Source organism: Meleagris gallopavo, chromosome 2 (assembly GCF_000146605.3).
Source record: "Meleagris gallopavo isolate NT-WF06-2002-E0010 breed Aviagen turkey brand Nicholas breeding stock chromosome 2, Turkey_5.1, whole genome shotgun sequence".
Taxonomy (NCBI): domain Eukaryota; kingdom Metazoa; phylum Chordata; class Aves; order Galliformes; family Phasianidae; genus Meleagris; species Meleagris gallopavo.
This window is the reverse complement of record NC_015012.2, coordinates 5,195,893-5,216,064: the sequence shown is the minus strand read 5'-3', so window position 1 is coordinate 5,216,064 and position 20,172 is coordinate 5,195,893. Positions and strand designations below refer to the sequence as shown.

Here is a 20,172-nt window from a genome sequence, read left to right as displayed (position 1 = left end):
TGAAAATAGGCAAAGCATTTCCATTTTCCAATAGTCAAGTCTGGCCTTGAGCTTAGTGAAAGGTTTCTTTTACCTGTACTCCTGTCCAATCTTCAAAAATTAAAAATAAGCCATCTTTTGTTTCTTCCCCTGCGGGAATGGGAACAGAGTATGAATGTGCCATCTGCCTTGTTTGTGGAAGATGGTCCTTGGCAGGAAAAATGGTGGTATCTAATCTGAAATTCTAAATTCTGTAAGCATATTGCCAGGAGAGGTGCAATCTTCTACCAGACAGTTAGACTTCAGTCTCTACTAATATACAAATGTTTCCCATTGGTTCTTACCTTTTGTTAAGACACAGTAATGTGATTCACTTGAGATTTAAAAAGATGTAACTTACTTTGGGTGAGGAAGCTGTGACTGGAATGATGAAGGGTAACTTGGGTAGTAAATTGTGATTCTCCTATCATAACACAACTTTATTCTGCCCTAAGCAATTCCAAAGACAAGAGCAAAGCGTGTTGGTTTATTTTAAAGTATAGTTTTTGTTTTTAACCAAAAAAATATATACAAATATTTCACAGAGCATGGAGCATAGAATGGTTGTATTGAAGTGTGACATTATATCAGCCTAGTTGGAGAGCAACTCCCTTATTCACATCATTAAGTTATTTCTTTAGTCTTGCTGAAAGTTAATGTGAAGTGATGCTTTCTGTGAGGACTGTCTTAAGTCGAGGCTGTAAATGACAGCAATTACTGAAACTAATTTCTTTTTAGATTACATTCTGCAGTTTAAAGATGTTTGCACATGTTGTGTTCCAGATAACGTGGTTTTCTTCTTTGTTTTCAAATCTAACTTGCTGAATATAATTCACATTTATGAAAAAAAAAAAAAAGATTTCACTATGGAATCTTTTATTCCACTGTAAATTAAGCATAATGATGGATGTTCGTCACTATCAAAGAGTTATTTAATGTATTAGGGCAAGTTCTTCACAGTACATTGTGTTTGAGATTATTCTTCTGGCTATTAGCTGTTTGTAATAATTTCCCAAAAACGACTGCCAATAAATTACGTCTTGACAGAGGTGGCTTTAAGAGTGACTTTATGGTTTTCTTGTTGTTTTAAAATGGATCGTACTGTCACCAGGGCAGTGAGCTCCTCTTTTCCCCAAGGATAGAACTGCTTATATTTCTGTACTCCAGAAAGCTGATATATAGGTGAAAAGCTGATAACTGGGGGGAAAGTGGAAGAAGATACAGAGGGGAGAATTTTGGTTTGGTAAACAAAGATAATTTTTTTTTTTAATCTATTCAAACATAGTCTTTCTTCCTGTGTTTCCTTTTCCTCTACTATTAATGCTGGCATTAAGGAAAATGATATTGGCATTTATAAGTGACTACTAATGAATTAATGAGATAACCTGTCTTCTCAATAACCAGATATGGATATGAAAAAGCTATATGTAACAGCCTTCAGAGGGGCATTTGTGACTATTTCAAACTTTTCTGCAGCTGCCACTTTTGGTAGTGTCATCATATGTAGTATGCAACCAGAGTTGTTACAGAGGGACCCAGTTCACTGAGCAGGAATGTAAACCACATTCAGATTTCTGGGTAGTGTTGGTCAAGACTGGAGGATTTTGACCATACAGCATGCTTCATAAAGGCTATTGAAGCACTAAGAGTAAATGGTTGAGAAACAGCTACGGATGAAGTGATGGATAGCATCTCTAAATACAAGGATGCGGGGTGGCCATAAATTTGAAGTGATAATTTCTCAATTTTTTTTTCTGTTATTTTTGACTTATATTTGTTGTGCTGCTGTTGCTTCTTCAACAACTGCAAAGAACTGCAAAAGCAAAAGCTCTCAGTTGAGTCGATGGATGACTTCCTAAAAAAGCAGTTTCTGTTTTCATTCACTACAAATGCTTATGCTACCTTTTGGATAGGATCTCTACAAAACATCCATCTTTTCAGCTGCAGAGCTGTTTTATTATTGACATCACTTTACAATTATAAATTCCATCTGACTGTTAGCACAGTGTGCTCTCGCTATAAATAACACTTTATAGCTTTGTCCACTCCTTTATATGCTTATCACTGTTGAGATGTCTGTTATGGGTTAAAATTTTAAGAAAATAATAGGAAACTCTTTTGACAGTGGATTCCTATGTTAGCTATACCTTGTTTAACTGTAAAATGACTGGGATTTAAATCCAAGCTTTAAGAGCTTTCTGAATCACCTGGACCTCCTGCAGCTTTGCATGATATTGTAAACAGATTTGTTATATAAATACGTATGAAAAACGAACTCATCATATATATGTTTTTTTTTTCAAGCAGGGTTAATAAGTCTTCTCTTTTCCCTTATTTTTGATATCTAAGCTGAAAATTTCCTTTCACAGAAAAAACAGTATTCTGCACCAAATTCACCTCGTGTTTTTTATCCATAGTGAAATGCTAGGACTTGCTTATAAAAGCATATCCACTTTGTTTTCAAGTAATTTCTTCACTTTCAAGTTAATTTCTGCCACTTCCACTCTTTCTTTCTCAGCTCTTCTGGCTGAGAATACTTTCTCAATTTTAGTGTAAGGTTTTTTTTTCTTTTTCCTTACTTAGTGATTTTGGTTTTCCTTTGTTCTCCCTATTTGGTATGCACATGAAAGCGGATGGTCTGTCGTTCTTTGGGAGCAAATCCAGATGACCTAAAGGACCCAATTAAAATTAGTATTCCACGCTATGTCCTGTGTGGGCAGGGAAAGGATGAACACTATGAGTTTGAAATAAAGGTAAGTGCTTTTCACTTGCTTCTCCTTGATGTTTTAAAGCATAGAAATAGCATCATAGTAATAATGATAATAATAGGAAAATGCCTTTTCTTTAAAAACATCTAGTTCCTAGTTATCTCTGTCTAAGCGTAGGTGTTCACTGTAACCACATCATAGTTAGTAACAGTGGACACAGCAATAGTAAGCACACCTGAGAAGCTCCAAATTACAGAAATCACCTTGCTAAATCCAGTGCTATGTAGCCTTTGTTCCAGTGAGTGCAGTTCTTGTCCTTCTGTGTAAGTGCCCTCTGTACTACTGAACACAGGGGGTTTGGGGAAGCATGTGCAGTACAGGACACTATAAAGACAAGTATTTTCCAAATGATTGGTTGTCAGACCCTTGGGAAAGACAGATCCAGATCTTACTAAGATGCAAGTGTAAAGTACAGAAATGTTTGGATTTGAAATATTTATCTAATGGGAGCCTAAGTTAAGTATTCTGCAACAAAAGCTTGTTTCATTTCTGGCTCTTTGTTCTGTTTCTTCTCAGCTTGCGTTTACAAGGTCTCTCTTTTCCAAACTATTTCCCCTCCATTCTAGTGTCTCTCCCAGTCAGTACTCTGCAGAAGTGCTGGAAAAAATGCATATTCATTATGTTTCCTCTGGTACTAAGCCAGTTATTTCAAAGCAAGATGTGAAATCTAATTGGAAATGTGCTTTCAGTGCATGTGGACATGTAGCATAACTGATGTACATGGCATCAGAGACTCAGTTGGCAGCCACCTACACTGAATGTACTGCCAGATGCTTCATCAGGTGGTGATAGCTGGAGGAGTGACCTGCCTTCACAGTGTGTAGGTCTGTTTTTGAGCTATGTTCACGGTCTCTTTTGCAGAGTCTTTCATTGAGATGGTCAGTCTTAGCTCTTTTATTGCTAATTAAAATGTCATCTTGAAACATATTGCACTGTTTGTGAATGGAATGCTCCTTTCTGCTGTTAGGATGTTGAATTTGCTGGGGTCGGTGAAAGCCCAGTACCTGTCAGAGATGCTGAGAAAGGAGTAAGTGCACATGAACCTTCCCCAAAGACTGCTCTATTTGCCAGCTGTTTTCTGCAGATGGGATTTATTAAACTGGATAATGGTAGTAAAGGTAGATAAAGTAAAAAGTAACAATCAGTAGATTTCTTCTCCAAGTACTCTTTCTTCACCCCTAAAGCCCACGGAAGCATAGGTGGGGGACCTGGCATGAAGAGGTAGTAAAAGAGTATGTGGAGGAAGGCTTACACTTGATGCAGAAGGAGATGTTATTTTTGGGGGGAGAAATACGAAGGAAAGGGGTGGGATTTTAACGAGGAAAGAACAGGATAATATCCAAACAAAGAATACAAGAACACATGAAATTAGGCTTCAGCAGTTCTGTTGTGTATTTTGTTTCTGCAAGAAGCAAGGCTCACAGGCTGGCCTCTCTAGTGTCATGGAATGACCTGATGCAGTCCTCTGGCCAAGAGCTTTGTATATGGTGTGGCTGTTCTCTTCTGTTGTACTTGTCAGTAGCATCATTTTTCTCTCTCCTGTGCTAACTCTAGGCTGCCTCTTAGAGAAACTGCTGCTTAAATATCTTTGATGAAGTTCAAAGCAAGTAAATGATGGTACAGAGTAAGGAATGGGTGATCACTTTAATAATTGTATTCCATTGCTACCAACTTCCTTAGTGCAATAAATATTTTTATTATAACTCCTATGAAGCTTAGTTTGACACTCTGTGAGATATCTTAGTCGCTCCCTTACACAAATCAATCATCAGTGTACACATTTTTTTTCCCTTTGCCTACAGATCTCTGTGCCACACTGGACTGCTTTTGCTATGGTCAGGATATTGCTCCAAGCTACAGTCAACAGAGTTTCCACAAACTTTTCTGTTTAAAATCTTTTCCCTGCAGAGCTCCTATCTCTGCTTCGATCTTTAGTATCCTTCAGCTGTTCCTACTCATATTTCTGTAAGATATCAGAATATGTAATATAGTGATTTATTTTTTTTCCCTAAGAGCTAGGAAAGTAGAATTGTCTTTCTACAAGCAAGAAGGAGAGAATGTGAACATGTTTTACCCTTTCCTGATGGGTGAGGATACCATGTCAGTTGTAGAAATAATTCTTTATTATAGCTCCACTTTTCTTTAGTTAATTTCCAGGTGATGGTGCATTAGAAGGTACATCAATCTTGGAAGGGGGCTCTTGTGCTTGTCTCATGTCCTTTGCTGCTGCCCAAATGGGCTTTCTTCACTGAGGTTGTTCTTCTTGTTGCGAAAATGGGTGGCTGACCTATTTGTGTGCAACAGCACTTAAAAATCTGTCACAGTCAAGGTGATTGAGTTGAACTGTAAAAGAGACTCAAAACCTTTGAATCCTAAGTATCTCAGAAGTTTTTTCATCAGCAGATGATTCTAATGATTGTGTTTGCAATGAAATCCTTGTGTATTGCTATGTGGAGGAACTAATCTGACAAATATTCTGTATAAATTTCTTCTTGTAAAATGAAATAGTAAAAACTACTTTGTTTATATGCCCAGAGGAAGAGAACAAGTTCCACACTTCTTGGCAGCATTGTGTTAGTTCATAAGTCTTTCAATCCTTCTATACCATCCAACAATATTTTCTTCTAGTGCAAGTTCAGCATCTCGTCCATCTAGATGTACATGATCTCTGGAAAGGTGTTCTGACCTGCTCACCTTCTGTCACTCAATACAGGTCACGCTTTCTGATGTCAAGCAAGGCCCACAAGATCCTTTTGGGGAGAATGCAAAATAGAAACCAAAACATATTTTATTAGAGTTAGCACCTTCTTCTTTTGCTGCAAGAAAAATCATGGAGTTGTTTCTGTGGGTCTGCTATTAAATATTTGATACTAATAGGTAACTTTCCAAATAAATTTCCTTTTGGGTGACAGTTTTATATGCAGTCTTTAAAGACACGATGAAGCAGTAGTAACTTAATCAGGTCTAAACGCAGTTACCTTGGAGCTGAATTAGAATACCTGAAGATTACCGTGTGTTCTCTGCTTCCTTTTGTGTTGCTGTAATACACAGAATATTCAGACAAAGCCACAGTAGAAACAGCATGTGGGAAGATTTTTTGCATTGTGAGGTTTTTGCGTTGTTGGCGTTTGTTACAGAAAGTACCTGAAATTACTAGACAGCATCTGTGGGAAGCAGGAGGAGCAGAGAGGTTGCAAGGAAGGGGGAACCTCCAGTTCAAAGACACAAGTGGGTCTCCCAAGAGCAGGAGGTGGGCAACTAAACCAGAAATTAGGCTAGGGATCCTTTGACAAGAGCAAAAGGGGTGTGTGTGCTTATGTAAAAATATATATACATATATAAATGTAAAATACATGCCTTCTCATTTTGTTCAGCTTTCCCCAGTTTTTATGGCTTCTTTCATTTTATTCATCCTCTTAGATATTTTATCAAAACTTGCTTTTTCTTGCGTTTCAAAGCCTTCCAGTCATCTTTGATGAGTTCGCTATAGAAGATCAAGGCAGATGCATCCGAAAGCAGTGGGTTGGGGTTTTTTTTGGATTTTTTTTTTTTTTAGGTCTAGTCATGAGGTTGCATTCACCAAGTGCTGTGGTGGGTTTGCTAAAAACATTGATGGGTTTCATCAGCGTTTTCTCCTATGCTCTGTGAGTTAATGCAGAATTGGAGTGAAGCAAAAGCAGTGCTCATTAATACATGAAACATTGCATGCCCCATGGGGGACACAATTAAAAAACAGTCCTCAACAGTACTAACACCCTTAAAGATAAATTAAAAAAAAATCCATAAAAACGCCAGGATAAGTCCCTTAGCGTCTATCAGGTTCTAGATTTTCATAGGCTGTATTCATTGACAGTGGGAGAAGTAATTTCAACAAAGTCAATTTTCACATTGTCTGTTTCAGCTCAGACATGTAATTCTTTTTTTCTGATGGATTCAGAAGTCGGTGTAATATACACCTATTTTTGTGGGTTTACTTATTTGTATGGGAGTGGATGGGAGAACAAACCTTTTGAGTGCCTTAGAGTGAAATTGGTTGAAAATGTCGGTTAAGTGATTGTCTGCCATTGTGCAGAGTGAAAGTTCAGGAAACAGGACTGCACTATCTCCTTCCAAATGTCTGGGTTTTATGTAGGAAATACTGCACTTTCACTTGAGTGAAAAAAGTAACACAACTATAAGTCAAGGCTAAGGTCACGTAAGTGCCCAGATAAGAGTGTTTTGAAAATGTCTTATAGATTTACTCAACCATATATGTGTATTTATATATATTTATTACTAGTAGTAAATTACAAGAAGAAAGTGAAGGGCTATTTGAATTTGCTTTACTTGGTACAGTTCAATAGATTTTCTTTTATCCTAGTCCCATACTTGCATTCTTTATAATCTGTCATACGATCTTTACTGAAGGATGGAAGAAAGAATCCCAGACCAAACTGGCTGTATCAGCTGTAGGAGTACAAGGCCGTGTTCTAGAAACATCATTGCTATGTCAAATGTACTGTTATTCTTCTGCTTATACCAGTGGAGTTTGGACCCATCTGCCTTCATAACAACATTGTTGTGGAGCTTTGGGGAGTGGTTAGGGTGTTGCTTAGCTTTGAAAGTTATTTTCCAATAATATCAGCAGTACGGAAAGAGAGAGTGACTGATGGCATTTCATCTCAACAGAGGAAAAAAGGCTCATTAACAACAAGAAGATATTGGAGTGCATTTACTCACTAGTCTCATAGATGAATTAGGGAAGTAAATGAAGGGGATGACAGGGAACAAGTCAAATCAAGCCACCAGAGAACACAGTAGAGAGCAAGCTTCAGGAACTCAGCAGCAGAGATCCGTGGCTTTGCCTTCCAATGTGGTTCTGTCAAGTATTCCTGAAGTGGTTAAAACAGTTGTATTCATTAGATCCTTTTAAGAAGTTTAATAAAATTGGCTGCAGGCAGTTGGGTATATTCAGCACTGCCCTGTCACTTAGACTGCTGCCAGATGGACAACAGCATCGTTGGCAAGCTGACATACCTGCTCTTCCCCAGGCTGTGTAGCTGGGAGAGTCCTGGATGCTTCAGGCTAGATTGCTCCCCAAAAAGCGTTGCCAGTGTGAAAGCTCTGGGGAAAAAAAGAGGTCGTTTTTGCATAAATATCACAGTAAAAGTCCACAGTTCAATTGGCAATATTACAATACAGAATTAAAGCAAAAACGAACTAGAAACAACGTTTAAGTCACAGAGTGCTTTACTTTAAGTTGATTATTGAGAACAAAATAGATAATGGGTTAATTAAGATTGGTGCAGCATGCATATTCCTGAATCCCTCGTTTATTGTAGTTAAACCTGCCCACGCAGGTTGTATCCAGTCACCTCCTTTGTAGGGCTTGAGTGATTGTTAACATTACATTGAAGGAGGGCAACTGTGTGAATTTATTTGTAAGGAAATGCAGTCATCCTAGCAGCAGTCAAGCATGTTGGTGACAGAAAAGATGAATTGTATCAGAAATAATGATTTTGCATTGAGGAGATATGCTAGAAAAATGTTTGTTTTAGAACAGAATAGTTCAATTGGAAGGCACCTCCACAGATCATCTAGTCCAGCTGCAATTTGTGAAAGGTAAATGGTTGTGAAAAGTCCTGTTAGATTTTAAAGCCCAGTTTTGTTTACTTATATCTTTAAACTAAAAATCAATCAATGAAAGAAAACCTAATTCCTGAGATCATGCGGCACGTTTTTTTGGTCTCCAAAGCACTTCTTCCAGTTTCAGTGTTTTTAGTTTACCCCTGTAAAGGCAGATGGGATGGGGAAGCATGGGTCAGAGATCTCTTTGGTAAAAGGCTGAGTTGGCAACTCTTAGAAATGCTGCTTGGCCTTGGGCACCTCCAGGGGTGGGGCACCCACAGCTCTCTGGGCAGCAGTGCCAGGGCCTCACTGCCCTCTGAGTGAAACATCTCTCAATGTCTAACCTAAATCTCCTCTCTTAGATCAAAGGCATTCATTCCCTCTTGTCTTATCACTATCAGACCATGTAAAAAGTCGCTCCCCCTCCTGCTTATAATCTCCCTTCAAGTACTGGATGGCTGCAGTGAGATCTTCCCAGAGCCTTCTCTTCTGCAGGCTGAACGAGCCCACTTCCCTCAACCTTTCTTCACAGGAGAGGTGCTCCAGCCCTCTGAGCATTTTCATGGTTCTCCTCTGGTTTCACTCCAACAGCTCTGCATCCTTCTTGTGCTGGGGGCCCCAGGCCTGGACACATTGATGCAGATGGGGCCTCACAAGGGCAGAGTAGATGGGAACAATCTCGTCTCTTGCCTTTCTGCTACCCATTACCCCTCTGTTGATGCAGCTCACGGTATAGTTGGCCTTCCAGACTGCAGGAGCACACTGCTGGCTCTTGTCAAACCATGATGCTGGCTCTTTCTGGCTTTATTGTCCCAGTTTCTTTTTCTCTTACTTGGTTATCCTTCTCCATTTCCATTTTCCATTGTCCTGTGACTATCATATGCTTTGTAGTGTGGGAATTGCTTGTACATTGTAAGAGTCACTTTTGGATTAAAGCCCATATCTTTGTAAAATGCATTTTGCAAAATGCGTATTGTTGATTTTTTTGTGTACAAATTCGTTGCTGGACAGAAGTTATATCATACATTAGGCCTATTGAATTAAAAAAGCAGCAAGCTTTCCTGTTTAGATATTGCTAGTTGGTTTTTTTCAGCTGTGCTAGTTGGCGTAGCAAAACGCCCTCCTCGCGCTGCAGCATCACTTGATAGTGTTAGATCATCAGAGCAATAGAAGGGCTTTGCTGTGAAATCAAAGGCTCTTCATATCACTTTTATGACCCACTTAGAAATTTCTTTCATTTCACCTAATTTTAGGTGGTGAAAAATTTTTCATTCACTGAAATTTTTATGCCAGTTTCTCAGTTCCAGTGGGGGTTTGCAGTTTAACTGATGGCAAAGTTAGATAGCTGAATTGCCCTCCTCTTGGCTCCCTTTGCTATTTGTTTTTTTTTCACAGGAGCACTTCTGTTGATTTTAATGAAACTTCCTGTATAAATGGGATGCTCATCAACATACTGATGACACAGGCCTAGAGTACTTTAAAGGAATATCTTCCACTGAAAGGCAATATATGTTGTTTTTACTGTATGAATTGGAACCACATTCTATTCGATAACAAACTGTTTACAGGAAAAGTATGTTTAATATTTTTATGTGTATTTCTATATGCGTGTATGCATAATTCTATATGAGTAGAGATGCACTTACATCAACATCCAGAGAGGTTACACTACCTTGTGCTGGGTGCTTTTCATTAGTGGAACACCCACTAATTGTAATGCTGTGAGCTGCATAGCTGCACTGACAAGTGATTGGGATATTTTAGGGTGTTTACAGACTTGGCAGTCTACTCTGGAATATGGAATACCTGTGTTCAGTTTTTTCATTTGCAATCAGTGATCCTTATTTAAAAACAAACAAAAAACCCAAAAAACTTGCTTGTGTGATAACAGAAAAGTTAAGTAAACCATAAATTATAGAATTCAAGGAAATTACTGTTATCCATATTAATCTGATAACTCACTGTACTGCATAGTTCTTAGTGTGGTGTGCTATGTGCTTTTACTTCTGTTTTTTCTTTTTATGTCATCTGATACAGATAACAGTCTTGGATGAGACATGGACAGTATTCAGGCGATACAGTCGTTTTCGGGAAATGCACAGAACTTTAAAATTGAAGTACCCAGAGGTAAGTTTTGGTAAAATCTATTTTACAGGAAAGAGTGGAACCTTGAAAATAACCTTGTGGGTTTGGTTTTTTTGTTTTTTGAGTTTCTTTTGCCTTTTTTGGGATGAGGGGGGAAGAGAAGCTTACACAAAACCAGTCTGCTGCTTAGTAAAAATGGCAAGCCCTTTGGCAGTTTGAAGCTCCAAGGCTGCTAGAGCCAGGATGGATTGTTGCATGCTGTTACTACAGTGAAACCACGACTAAATGTGCTGCCTCTAGCCATTAATTCCCTTTGCCGCCAGCTGGAGTCATTCCCTGGAGGTTGCTGCTTTGTTCATTGCAAAATACTTGCAGTCATACCACGTCATCCTGACAACTCCTCGTTTAAAAGGAGTGCGTTGTTCCACAGATACTCTTTTGTGAGAGTGGTTTCCAGGTTTCTGCAAAATGGAAAATTGATCTTTCTGACCACCTCTGAGACTTTGGGCATTCAGGATATGAAGAGCTGTGCCTGACAACACTTTAGTTCATAGGAGTGAGTGTTTGTAGAATTACAGTTCTTGGTTTCCACATCTAGCTTTTAATTATTAATGTTTTGCTTCCTTTCTCCTTGTTCTGGTGGATATTAGCAGAAATAAATCATTCAAGCAATTGAAGTTATCCTAATTTGAGAGTTGTCTCAAGTAAGGAAGCACAGACCATGTATTTTCACGGGCTATATACTAAAAGGCATTAATGTCTGAGAGAGCGTGATGCAATAGCATGCAAAGGGTTGTTTCTTGTTTATTTTTTCTTATGTATTCTTTAAGCTAAACATGTATTGAGCATGGGAAGATCTTGAGGTTTTAAAGAGTAGAATAGCAAGAGTCTGTATCTTGTGGAGATCCTGCAACTTAAGATCATTCCAAAGGAATATGAAACCCAGAAACTGAAACTACACACTAGCTGAAGAAGAGTAAGCCTAAGAAGAAGAAAATTACAGTAATCTTTTCTGATTGTCAGGAAGTTCTAAAAGATCAGAATGAATTTTGAGTAGAAAATTGAAACATTCTCTTTTCACAAATGCTTTTAAAAATATTATTTTGAGTGAACATCACTGTGATATTTTTGATTCAAATAAATTGCTGCAGAGATACGATATGTAGACACTAATATCCTAATTGCATCTAACTCCTGAAGAAATGGCTAGACTGTCACCTGTTTGAAATAGAAAAGGGTTACCTGAATCCCTCTGCAGACTAATCTCCCCCTTATAGGAAAACGTGTTTGAGCAGACTTGCTCACAGCCTGTTATCAGTCCTGACAGTACTTTGAGGAACAATTGAATATGACATTTACAATTATTTCAGGAGATCAACTTCTTTGTAGTTTGTAGTAATCAAATTCAGAAGGAATCTGATGTTCTTAAAGCCTCCATTAAATTGTCCCTTGTGCTGCAGCATGTTATTGTCAACTTTTTGAAGTGAGCGTAGGTGACTCACGGGCTGACAAATTCAGGCTTTTGGGTGTTACAGGAGGAGGATTTTTTCTTAAGAATCAGAAGAGCTTAGGAGTGATATTAGTAGGTCAGAAAAGAAAAGCAGTAGCACCTCCTGCAGTTTTCTTAGTAGCTTTTAGCAAGAAGCCAAGTTCTGATGTTATGTTATCTCCATGCATCTCCTGAGAACAATTACCTCCATGCATCTCCTGAGAACAATTACAGGTCAATAATTATCTTCCTCAAATGAGGAGAATACATGCTTCAAATAAGCAATTTTCATTCCTTATGCTCCTTCACTATCTGCAGCCATGCTGACAAGCTCAATATATTTTATATGTTAATGTGCTCATTTGTTTCTTATTGACACTTCTGTGCTGCCATATATTTGGTCTTAGGTCAATTTATTGAGATTGACATCTAGTACATTAACAGAATTATTGGCTTAACTATATAGGTGATTAAATTTCTAATTTCCATGTAGGAGAGGCATCATAGGATGTTTTATTGAGTTATCTGCTCTTTCCTCAACAGTCTCTGTGTAAGTCAGGGCAAATACCAAGTCGTACAAGTTTGTCAGTACACCCTTCCCTAAAGTGTGGTACTTTTTGAAGAAGCATATTAATGTGTTTTGGCTTCCAGTGTGCTTAAAAGAAGTGATTAACCATGTTACTATCTGAAACAGCAGATCTATAGCTTTGTTAGAATCTTCTTCCACCTTTTGTCTAGACTCCTCTTCAAAGCAACCTCAAATGAATTATTGGTCAGATTCAATATGCATATCTTTTCTAAGTACAAAGCACTGTAAAGCACAGGAGAAGAGAGGTGGGCATTTGATCAAGTCATCCACTGCATCTCTGGTAGTTTTCTCCCTGTCAGTGCAGAATCTACTTTGGAAGCACTGTTCCCTTCAGCAGTGATGCTGCCTGCTTTCTTCTCTGTAGTGCAGGTAGTTGTGTTGTGTCCAGTCCTTTGAGAATTAGAGCACCAGAAATAAATGGCAAGCCTGTGGGCTGAAGAAACCTAGCTAGTATGCAGCTGGTTTCTTCTGCTTGTTGGCATTTCCACAACCGGTGCCCTTGTGATGAACGAAACTTTTCATATTGTTCACTGTAGTAAAGATTTGGAGTTTGTTTTCTTTGAAGGAGTTTCACTGTCAGTGTGACATATGTAAATGAGCAATGCTTTCCTAAATTTTAGCCTATTTGTTTTTAAATAGCCTTAATTTATGGAAATTTGGGATTAATTTTGCAAAGTGGGTTTGTGCTTACTTTGTTTGGCAAACTGAAAGTCGCCTGTCTCCTTTCTTTTGCCAGTGACCTAATTTGGCATTCATTATGACACTAAAATACATTTAAAAACAAGTTTGGCAGAGTTGGCTCCATAGTTCCTACGTTTTGTTCCAAAGAAATTTGATCCTTAAATGTCATCAGAACCCATCAAAGTTGGATTTTATTTTGTGTCGCTCACTTTCCAACTCTGAATTAATATTTATAATGGACAGAGAAAATACTGTGAATATGTTTAACATATGAGTGTCCTGCTTTTTAGAAGTGAACTTTGCAGCTCATTAGTTGCTCAGTTCTGAATTACTACATCAGTATTTTAATAACTTGCTGATCTTGCATTTCATGTTGCTGCCACTGAATTCCCAAAGGAATGCATTGGAAAACTGATTTATTGGAAAGATTTTTTAAGAAGTCTGCCTTTTCAGGAGCAGGAACTCTCTTAGTGTCTTACATTGATGTTGTATTTTATGTACCTTCATGTTCCTTGTTATGTAAATTGCTGGATGGTGATGGCTGCTTGTCTCATAGAAGTGTCACTTGCAAAATCAGAAGGACTGGAGGAGTTGCTGCAGGATGAGGTTGTGCTAGAGGCAGACAAACACCAGCATTATAAGTCCCTGCTGGTTTGTTGTGGTTTTTTGTTGGTTGGTTGGTTTGGGTTTTCTGTTGATGTTCTTTGTAGATCTACACAATTGTCATTTGCCTGTCTTCAGCTTTCTTATGCTACATATTTGTAAATCATACTCTTGTTTCTGGGATTTTAATTAAGATCATACCTTAGCTTTCAGTAGCAGTGACCTATGTAATGAAATACACTTTTTGTTCATCACTGGTCAGAAACAGGAACAAATAGGCTCTTTAATTGAGACATAAGAACTTTTCCTCCTCCTTCTTTTCTTATAGACTCACAGTTTTGGAATAGTACTGGAGTGCTGGTTTCTGCAAAAAACCTTTTCTGCCTGCCTTGATGAGAGGGATGCTGTCTCCTATCTGTTACTTAAGCAAGTTTGAGTGTTGTGAATTTGTGATGGCCACTGCTCCCCCCTTCTTAAAGCTTTCTTGTCTCTTCTTTCAAAGGAAAACAGAGGAACAACTGACGATTTATCATTCCTTAAGTGAATTCAGGGTCTTGTAAAGACATTTGTGCATTTTGGGATTCCATACTTGCCACTTTCTATCCAGGTTTTGCAGGCTTTCATTGTCACTTTGCTTACAGCCTTCACTGTCACTTCTCTAGAAACCTCCTTCCATGTATACAAAAGTCTCTGAATGGTGTAAAGGGAAGCACATAGCACCAAGGCATTTTTAGTCCTAATAGTCAATCACTGTCTTAAAATATTTGTAAATCCATGCAGAGCTTGTCAAAGAGCAGTTAAAATGCATACTTGCATTTATAGATCAATTCATGAAGATAAGGATGTGTATGCAGGCAAGATTTTGAAAGAAGTGCTAAAGCTATTGGCTTCTAGCCCGTTTAACAGAATCTAATAATTTCTGTATTCCTATATGATGTATGGTGGTCTGTGTATAAAGTAATATTTATATCTTTCACTGTCTAAAGCACAAGAAGACTGGTTATTATTTTTGAAGAATTTCAGGCCTCGTAACTGATCCAGCTTCCCCTTCCACTGGTCTGGTTCATGTCATCTTATGGGACCAAAAGGATGTGTAATATCCATATCCTGAAGCAGCAGGAAATGTTATACAGAAGATTGAGCCTTCGATCCAGAGTTCCCATGTGCTCTGCCTCTACCCTGTATGCTGTTCCCATTGGGGAAATGAGTGAGATACATTGTAGTTACACATCTAATATCATGTATCTTGGAAGTTAGGATGCCTGCATGCTACAGACAGCGGGAGCGTTTGCTTCATATACTGAAGTATTGGACAGTAAAGGTTGTATTTTATAGCAATTATAATAATTAGGAAAAAATGCTGTCTGTCTGGTTTCAATTTTTTAGTCTAGATTTCTAAGGAGGAAAGACTCTTGTTGGTAGTGTCAATGGGAGTCGTATTACTCCATTTTACATCTGAAAACAATATCCTCTATTAATCAGTGATTTATTTGACAGAATGTAGTTCTTTTGGATTGAACTCAAGGCGCTCGCTTTCTTGCTTTGCATAAGAATTGCATGAAACTCAAAGAGCAGAAAATATTTCTCAAGCTTGTCAGAAATAATATGTGAATGTTTTTGAATATAACGAATTCCAATTATTTGTTGTAAGCTCATTTTAAAAATATTTTAAGTATTTCAGAGCTTTGAAAATTCAAAGTAGATTTGTTTGAATTCGTAGGAACCTTAAAAGCCATCCAGTCCAACCCCTGCAGTGCACAGGGACACCCACAGCTCCATCAGTGCTCACAGCCCTGTCCATTCTGACCTTGGCTGTCTGCAGGGATGGGACATCCACTGCCTCTCTGGGCAGCCTGTGCCACTGCCTCACCACTATTATCATAACAAGCTTTTTCCTTATGTCCCATTTAAATTTCCCCTCCAGCATTCAAAGTAGCTTGTCCCTTCTCTATGAAAATATTTTCTCTTTTAGAGATGAGCTGCAAGAAACTTTTTGTATCTCAGTGAGTTCACATCATATTTCATCCAACCATACTGCCTGCAACCACACAACTTTATGTAAATGCCTGCTGTTAATGTAGGGCGTCAGTGTTCTAATCCCTTCTGAAGTTCTTTTGAAACTCTTCTCTCGTCCCAGTTATTAACTAGCATTAATTCTGCCATGCAATAATGAGAAGAGGCGTGAATTGTTGATTCAGCTATCAGGGTTTGATCTCACGGTCTTTTCCTTTTGCCTCCATCCTCCTTTTCTGGGTGACAGCCAGGGAAGGAAGGGATCCACATTTTTTTTTTAAATGGCCCATACATGTGTTGCTCTTGATAAGTAATAAGTGAAAGAAATCTTCAGCACAAAATACCAGCACAGTTAATGGTGAGGGAATGAATATGAGGTGAAGCTGTTGATTTTAGGAGATCATCCCTGGATTTGGAGAGAGGTTATTTCCAGGGTCAGATAAGTGCAACTTCTTGCTAACTTCCAAGACATGGCTGGTGATTTTGTTGTTGTTGTTGTTCATTATTTTGTCGAGATAATTATAAAGGTAATTGATCAACCTTTGTGCATTTGTGTAATTATTTTTTTTTTTAAATCTCCCTCACAAGAAAGAATACAGCCAGATGGGTTAAACAAAGAAGAAGCTGTAAGTCAGCATTCCTTCTGCAGAGCACTTAGGGCAGCTGCAGCTTCTCAGCTGGGAGTGTACCTTTCTGACTGCTTCGGCTTTCTGACTTGTAACTGTGCAGCTGCAGCATTTCATTAAATGTAAAACTCGTGTTAATCTCCTGGGATTACTTCAAGAGGCAAAAGGATGGGGAAGCAATAACTTTAAGGTGCTTGGCTTACAGAGCTGCTGAGCCAGCTGCCATGTAACTGGTGAGCTTTGGAGCACAAGAGCTGCTTTGGAAGCAGAAGACAAAAGCTTGTTGCACCAGAGCTGGTCTGTCAGAAGCTCTGCTGGTTTTACCAATAGATTTGTCATTTACTGGTGTCCATAACTGCATATTTCATTAAGAGATGAGATTTAGATAATACATTTACATTGAATGCATGATTCTGGACATCTGAATGTTTCTAGTGTTCGGTCATAGGAAATGTAAAGCACTATAGCTGTAAATAACTGCAAACTTCTAAAACACTATTTAAAATGAGTTTGTTCTGAAACCTTCAGTGACTGAAGTCCCAATCCTTTCACAGCTTCAGTGATTGCTGAGGTTGATGTTGAGAAACTCTTAACCAAATGACAATTGAAAATCAAAGGTTACAAGTGCCAGAGAGAAGCAAGGTGTAGCAAATAGCAATGATCACAGTGGTACAGGTCTTGCTATGTTATTTTATTGTTTTAGAAAGTCTGATTTTGTCTGTATTCTTAATTCAGGTTCTTTCAGCTTCTAGGAACTCCGTGTCCCTTAGGGAGAGCATTATATAACAGTGTTTCAAACTTTATTTTGCATTTGAAAGACTGACCCAGGAAAGCAATGAACTTCTTGATGGTTTTTGACTTGACTGGAGTGGTGCTTCTGAATGCTATCAAGCTTGAAATTGTTTTTGAAGTAATCAAGAGTATATACTGTAGTTTTGTTTCATACAGTAGAGAAATCTAATGGAGTACCAAATCTCCCATGCAAATCTTAGGACAACTACCAAACATACATAAACTATCTAAAAACTGTGGGTTTTTTGTTTCTTTGTGCATTCTACCACCTCCCTCCCCCGAGGAATATTGGGTATTTGAACACAGATTAAAATGAAGATTGTTTACAGCACTAGTGTGCATAGCAAACGCCATGTTCTATATGAAATGTCTATTAAAATAATACATCTAACAGGATCATAAGCGTACAGAAAAGGGCATAGAAATAGTTTTTGAAGTACAGATCATAAAGGCATTCTTAATTCTTGCTCTCTTGCTGGGCACTTTGCTAGCCTTACTAATATATCTTTCCATAAATATTGAAGGAAAAATAGAGTAGTAATCTTTAGAATCCTTAAATGTGTGTAAACCTTACAATTCTATTATACAAGCATGTGATTATAGCCTTCACCTTTATTCAGTGCAAATTACAGTAATTATGGTATGGGTAATTTTAGATTTTAACGTTTATGTTCTTGTCACTGGTAACAGCCAGGAAGTACAAACACAGGAAGCATATTTTGTCATATACACTTTTCCAGCTCACATTCCTAATTACGTTATGTTCAGACAACTGTGGAAGCCTGTAACTTTATGTGCATAGTGCTTCCATGTCAGCCTTGGCTTGCTATTAGCTACAGGGGAAATGTGAGCAGATCCCTAAGTGCTTAATGTGGCCTTTCTTTTTGCAGCTCAAAACTTTTCTGCTGCTTTTGAAAGAACTTTTAGCACTTTGCTCAGTGCATCAGTTTATAAATGCATATGAACAGGAGAATCTTATTCTGTAATAAACTGCAAAAAATATCCCTGCTAACTGCATCATGTAGTCTGTGCAAGTCTGATTATGGGGGAGTGTATTTATTCCATGTGGCATCTCTGAATTTATACTTGCTAACCAGGACATGAGCATCTGTGGCATAGCAAAACCACTGGCATGTTTGTTTCCAGCATGGTATGCAGTTATTCAGTTTCTAGTGTGAAAATGAATTCAATGTCTGAATATCTGAATGCGAACGTCTTAAGAGCCTTGTGAAAACCTGGCTTTGGGATTAATTTGTGATTATTGTTCTTTTGTATGCTAGGATTGTGCAGCAACGTTTTCTTGGGTTGGTAGATGCAATTTTGCAGACATACAGTTTCTGCTTATCTCTCCCCCTTCTTCCTCCCTCCCTCTCTCCTATGGTTTGGTCAATGATGAGACCTACTTTTATGTCCCTCCTCAGCAACTACTGGAACCTTTGAGTTTCCAACAGTTCTGTAGGAAAATACCATTGGTTTTAGAGATCTCCAGATAAATAAATTCAGTACGAGACAGTTAACCTACAGGCAGAAATAGAAAGCCAGGTCTTACTGATTGTGCCATGGCAAATCTATAAGATTAACAGTGCATAAATTAAAAATAGAAGCCCTTGAAAGGGATAAGTTCTTCGCTTCAAAATTCACAAAGCATTTGACAGCATAATTGCTTTGATTATTTTATAATCTGATTTTCAAAGTTCTGCTCAATTATCTAGTGAATTTGCATGATATCAAAATATTCTCTTCTTTTCTTTTTAATCAGTAAAATAGTTTCAGATGGATAATAGCTGTCTGTGAGAGAGGATTGCCTCTGAGAGGAACAGTTCTCAGACAGTTTAACTTGGGTGTTGTTGCTCACTGAGATTCAGGCATTTCTTAGCTGCTCCTGAGTATCTGAAGGCATTGGGAATGCCTTAGGCTGCATCCCTGTCTTTGTTTTTTCTTCATGTTTAGAGAAAGGCAGAAAGGAGGACTGGAGTTTTTGCTGCTTCCTTTTTTTTTTTTTTTAATAATTGCCTTGCTTTAGAAGACTTTTAAGACTTGTGCTCTGTTAATCATTAGCTGTTATTGACAGTCTCACTATCTTCTAATAATTTTGTGAAGAACAACTTGTTCTCACAGTGTATCAGGGGTACATTGCTGGATTAAGTAGATTTTTCAAGAAGAATCATTTTGGCTTCAGTTGATTTAGGATACGATGACCCAACTGTAACTCCAGTTTTTGTGAAAATACCCAAATTATGTTTGAACCAATGATATAGACAATAGCAAAAACTGATTTCAGATATACAACCAGTTACATTTTTTTTCCTTACACATATAGATGGTATTACTGACTCAGCTGCAGATGTGAAGCTATCAGAATAAATTTAATACAATAAATTTAAATCACTGTCTGATCAGGAGGATGATACCAAGTTTCTCTTGAGGCTCAGTATCTAAAGGGGAGCTAAAGGAAAGAAGAGGACAGACTCTATAGCAGGGTCTGTGGTGATAGAACATGAGGAAAAAGCTTCAAGCTCAAAGAGGGGAGATTTAGGTTAGATGTAAGGAAAAAATCTTTTATAGTGAGGGTAGTAAGGCACTGGAACAGATTGCTTAGGGATGTGGTTGATGCACCATCCTGGAGACTTTCAAGGCAAGGCTGGATCAGGCTCTGGGCAACCTTGATCTAGCTGTGGGGTCCCTGTGCATTGCAGGGTAGTTGGACTAGATGGTCTTCAGAGATTCCTTCCAACTCTCTAAGGATTCTGTGAATCTGTGTGTCTGGTTTTCAGCAGAATGACACACTGGAACAGGTTGCCCAGGGAGGTTGTGGCTGCCCCATCCCTGGAGGCATTCAAGGCCAGGCTGGATGTGGCTCTGGGCAGCCTGGGCTGGGGGGTGGGGACCCTGGGCAGAGCG

General features: G+C 38.4%; 1 protein-coding gene across 1 annotated transcript in view; it reads left to right on the top strand.

Annotated features, from left to right (window-relative positions):
• KIF16B (kinesin family member 16B) overlaps positions 1-20,172 on the top strand; it is a 122,010-nt gene that overhangs the window by 71,808 nt on the left and 30,030 nt on the right. Inside the window, 2 exon segments of the mRNA XM_031552295.1 lie at positions 2,649-2,771; positions 10,431-10,520. Coding sequence (XP_031408155.1) covers positions 2,649-2,771; positions 10,431-10,520 — 213 coding nt within the window.